This window comes from Penaeus monodon, chromosome 35 (genome assembly GCF_015228065.2).
Source record: "Penaeus monodon isolate SGIC_2016 chromosome 35, NSTDA_Pmon_1, whole genome shotgun sequence".
Lineage (NCBI taxonomy): Eukaryota > Metazoa > Arthropoda > Malacostraca > Decapoda > Penaeidae > Penaeus > Penaeus monodon.
In genome coordinates this window covers 25,675,361-25,680,360 of record NC_051420.1, presented here as the reverse complement: position 1 = coordinate 25,680,360, position 5,000 = coordinate 25,675,361, and the positions used below count along the sequence as shown (strand labels likewise).

General features: G+C 39.8%; 1 protein-coding gene across 1 annotated transcript in view; it reads right to left on the bottom strand.

Moving 5' to 3' along the window:
- Window positions 1-5,000, bottom strand: part of LOC119595136 (uncharacterized protein ZK1073.1-like) — a gene marked incomplete in the record, with an annotated part of 45,209 nt that overhangs the window by 1,783 nt on the left and 38,426 nt on the right. Inside the window, 4 exon segments of the mRNA XM_037944306.1 lie at window positions 1-459; window positions 681-852; window positions 1,268-1,377; window positions 2,988-2,999. The exon segment at window positions 1-459 is cut by the window's left edge and continues 1,783 nt beyond it. Coding sequence (XP_037800234.1) covers window positions 238-459; window positions 681-852; window positions 1,268-1,377; window positions 2,988-2,999 — 516 coding nt within the window.

Genomic DNA, 5,000 nt, shown 5'->3' with positions numbered 1-5,000 from the left:
TACAAGTCTTTTCGTTTCTTCATCCATAAGATTCCTTTCGTAACCGTGACTCATCTGCTTCAACCGATGTGTAGCTTTTAACCGTGTATGTCTGTGCATGCGTGCATGTGTTTACTGTACTAACATAAAACAAGAAGAAAATAACAACTAGCTCATTCACGTTAGGACCATCTCTACCAAAACGTATTTATAACTAGCTCTCTCTCTCTCTCTGCCGTCTGGTGCGCCGGACTGCGCTTAGTTGGCGGCCGTCTGGGGGGAGGACGAGAACGAGAAGCGCCTCAGGTTGGGGGTGTCGTACTCCTCCATGCTCATGGTGCGCTGGCGGCGGGGGCGGTTCTCCTCGTCGGTGGAGGAGCCGCTGAAGGTGCGCTGGCGCTCCACGCCGCTCAGGGGCAGCGACGTCAGCACGCCCAGGCCCTTGCAGAACAGCTGCAGCGACTGCGCGAACTTCTCAGGCTGTGTGGAGCAGAGGTCAGGGTCATGAGCGAAGGCAAAGGACTGCCGTTGTGCCCAAAAATGTCAGAAGAGAACTAATCACTATTTCAAGCAGAGCGCTTCCTGCCAGCGCTACTGCCCATCTCTCAATCTTGGACTACAAAGCTATTCGGAAACGTGAACATCATACTTCAAGAATTGCAAGAGGAACAAAGACGAAAACTGCGATCGATCGAACTTACACATTCCGCCAGGACATCTCCGACGTCGTCGATCTTGAGGAGGGAGGCCTTCTGTTTGTTGCAGCTCTGGTGCATCGTGTGCACGGTGTGGACGTGGGACGCCTTGGCGCCGGTCACCAGGAGCGTCTCCACGGTCAGCTTGGACTCCAGCTTTCCAGACAGGTCGGAGCGCCTGCGAGGAATTGGCATTTTGGATTGACATTGTGTTTATATAGCTGATGACGTACACTCTACATATAAAAATAATCATGTTGGGGAGAATGATATATGATATAAACGATGACATTTTTTATAAACAGACATAAAAGCTAGGAAATGTAAAAAAATCAAGACTAAATATTTATTTAGATGTTGAAGGCAAGTTTGACACAGATTCTGGAAACCAAATTAAAACGGAGCTATATGAATCTTACACAAGAACTCCATCCTACAACTCAATCTCAACCCCCTCCCCCTAAAAAAAAAAAGCAAAAGAAAGCAAGACCCCAAATCAACAAAACTCCCAAACCATCCTCTTCCGTTTTCGTACAAAAGTGAACCCAAGCTCGAAACCTCACGACCCTCGGCACCACAACCTCTCTACTCACTTGAGGAAAGCCTCGACGTATTTGCGAAGGTTCTTGGGGTTGATCTTGCTCTGGAGGCGATCCTGGTACTCCTTGATAAGGCGCTCTTTGTTCTCGGCAGTGTCCAGTTGCTGCGGAAAGTAGGGATGGCGTTATGACGTGGTAAAGGAAGAGGGGGGGGCTTCGAGGCACTTGGGTGTGGGGAAAGTGTGTTCGTGTGCGATTTGACTGATAAAAGGGAGACTTTTGGGTTCAGTCGAATAATTCTCAATCTAGATTTCTTTGTGTCTTTTTTATTTGCTTTCAAGACTCATTATTATTCATTCTGATTAATAAAAATGTATTGCAAATTAATTCGGGTATATCTATCACAAACATTACTAATAAAATGTGAACTGAAAAAGCGTTTGTTAATATATTTCATGTTATAGCGGTGTTTGCATGTTATCCAATATCCATGTGGAAGCATAGTGTTAAAAATACTATTCTAAAATATGAACTCGCACGGGTTATATAAACTGGTGTGAGGTAAAAAAAGCATGTTAATGTATTTTGACTAGACTAGAGTAGTGTAACAAATTATTCCATTCATTTGTGATTCATTAAACTTGAAAATGATTGTTTTTGCTGTACGTGTGTGTTAATCCATACTTGTTATATTCAGTGTGATGTTAGGTAGTTGGTCCCACGGTGAAGATGTTAGTATTTTAATTTTAGACCTTAGTGAACCCATGATTGAAATGTATAGATTGTATTACTGTAGAGATGTGATGCGATGTTGTTTTGAATTTAACTATTTCAAGTCCTCATGGGGGATGTGATACTTGATCTTGGAAAATGTTCTAATAATTGGAAAGAAATTACTTAGCGAAAAAAAGGAGAATATATTGTGCATATAGTGATTAAAAAGGGCATTCAACTATCCCAATAAACTAAGGATGTAAGACTCTGTCCTTTAAAAGTCAGATGTCTTACGTACTGTGTTACATAACAGGGGTTCTGATGTATGAAGGAAAACGAAAGAAAATCGAACAAAAATATGCAGTGCTTCATACTGCATGACAGACAAATGCCTCATGAGGTCATTCCTCTCATCCATTAGTTCTTCCCTGTCTAATGCAAAATGGGGACATGTGCATATATATATATTTTTTGCATATATATACACACACACACGTACACACGTGTATATATGTATACATATATATGCGTATCTAAAACTTGCATTCCTCCCTAGGCTACAAAAAAAATGGAACAAAAATATATTGATAAAATTCCTACCCATCATGAACACATGATGGCATATCTAATCAAATAATTTCATTACATACCAAAACATATTAAAAAAGAAGAAAAATGTGCAGCGTAGTAGGATCTCCATGCATGAATGGTCAGACACATAACACTGAGACAGAAACACGCATGTTAGACAGCCTATGTACTTGGCTCCTGTCCCGGTGAAGCCAAGAAACAAGAGCACTAAAACATAACACATTTTTTCCCCTTTTAAGGTCATGCAGCGTGAAATATCTGTTCGTGGTGGATCTGGGGTTTCCGTTTCATGCTTTGATCGTTTTGTGATCAAATACGGATATCATTTTTACGTCTTCGATCTATATTCCACTGTGTCTTCGATAAATGATTGAGCATCACAAACAGACATTTCAGTTTCAGTTTTTTTTATAGTATTTCGCTTTTTTTAAGTTAATATAAAAAAGCTATATATGGGACTACACAGTACCTCTATCAAACGCTGTAAGATGCCCAATTGTTGCGTTTTCGAACAGGACGTGACAATGTTGTAGGTGGAAAAATCAAGAGAAAGTTTCTTTAGACATTCAGGTCCACCTCATACAACACAAACAGTAGTACTTACATGGTGGAATCGTAGACTTTATTTACAAAGTATTTGATCACCTTCAGAATGCGTATCTTTTTTTTTTTTTTTTTTTTTTTTTTTGGGGGGGGGGGCTATTTTATCATCATTTTGCTCCAGACATTGTCTGCACATATGTCTGTTTTCGCTTTGTTTTGTCTTTATTTTAGTGGCATATCATACGCAGCTGGCTTAAGCTCGTCCAAAGGTGGTCAAAAAGCATGTAATCAAAGCCAAGTCGTTGAGGGGAAAATAACTTGCCACATGCAATGTAACCAGGCTCTTTGGTACTCAGTTTTAATAACATTGACTTTCTCTTGTTATTTTTCATTTAGTCTTGCAAAACCAACAGGTCCATTGCACCGCCTGCTAACATTGCAATGGAAAGTGTAAACAGGGGATGAGTAGAAGGCGAGTTTCGACGTCTACTGGTAAGTAGGCTGATCACTCCACAACATTATATATAAGACACTGAAATACGTTACATCGGCTACACACTGTCCAAGCAAGATTCTCAGAGAAGTTTCGTCTAGAAATATTGGTGAAGAAAGTTGAGTCTACAGAGATAAGTTATACATCGTTACAACAGTCGTAGTTAGAGATAGATAGATAGATAGATAGATAGATAGAAGAGAGAGAGAGAGAGAGAGAGAGAGAGAGAGAGAGAGAGAGAGAGAGAGAGAGAGAGAGAGAGAGAGAGAGAGAGAGAGAGAGAGAGAGAGAGAGAGAGAGAGAGAGAGAGAGAGAGAGAGAGAGAGAGAGAGAGAGAGAGAGAGAGAGAGAGAGAGAGAGAGAGAGAGAGAGAGAGAGAGAGAGAGAGAGAGAGAGAGATAAAGATAGAGAGAGAGAGAGAGAGAGAGAGAGAGAGAAATAGAGAGAGCGAGACATGCAATTCAGCCTTTGAGCAAAGTTTTTTTCTAAATCAAAGGCTTTTAGAGCTTATGAGCTAAATTAGTTGAATGATTCACTTTATCCTATTTTTTCATTACATTCACAAGAAACAATTATCTACTCCATCAACCCAGTTACTTATATATAAAAAATATGAACTCGATATTTTGCTATAGCATTGCAAATTCTCCTTCTCATATTGCGTCTCACTGTTGTAACTTACTCCAAGAACGAAAATCAGTAAGAACAACAACATAAAAAAAAACTCTATTATCATTATTCCTCCCCCTCATTAAGATCTTTGCAAGAGCACATTGAATAATCAACTGAGAATCATGCATGCAAGAGCCTGTGAAGAGAACATACACCAATGGCCATTACATCACAGTTACAGACAAGCCTCTCCACCTTCCGGACTTTGTACCTGAGAGAGCATCTGAAAGAGAAGTAAGATATATCACCGCCTAAATTTAAGAGCTGCTACTTTCAACCGCACGACAGAGCTAATTTTTTTTTTTCTAGTCGTGAATCATAGATATATATGTATATTTTTTTAAAATGGGTATATACAGTGGGATATTATCAAATAGTTTTGATGAAAGAGGCTTCAATTTAGGAGCTATGGTCTGAGTAGCAGAATATAATCAAGGTTCAATGAAAGTTGGTATGAATGCTGGTATATATAGAGAGAAAGGTATTTCTAATTTCTACTAATATCTCTTTCGCATATTTCGTTTACCTCATTCTCTCTCTCTCTCTCTCTCTCTCTCTCTCTCTCTCTCTCTCTCTCTCTCTCTCTCTCTCTCTCTCTCTCTTCCTGCACAAAATCCCTACGCCTCTTGATACAAACAGCATCTGAAGATAGGAGGTTAAACACAACACCACAATCTTATCACAGAGAGAAAATAAAAGCCCAACAATAAGCAGGTACAAAGGGCAGAATGCATGATTAAAATCAAAGCCAAAGAAATGTATATATTATCACTG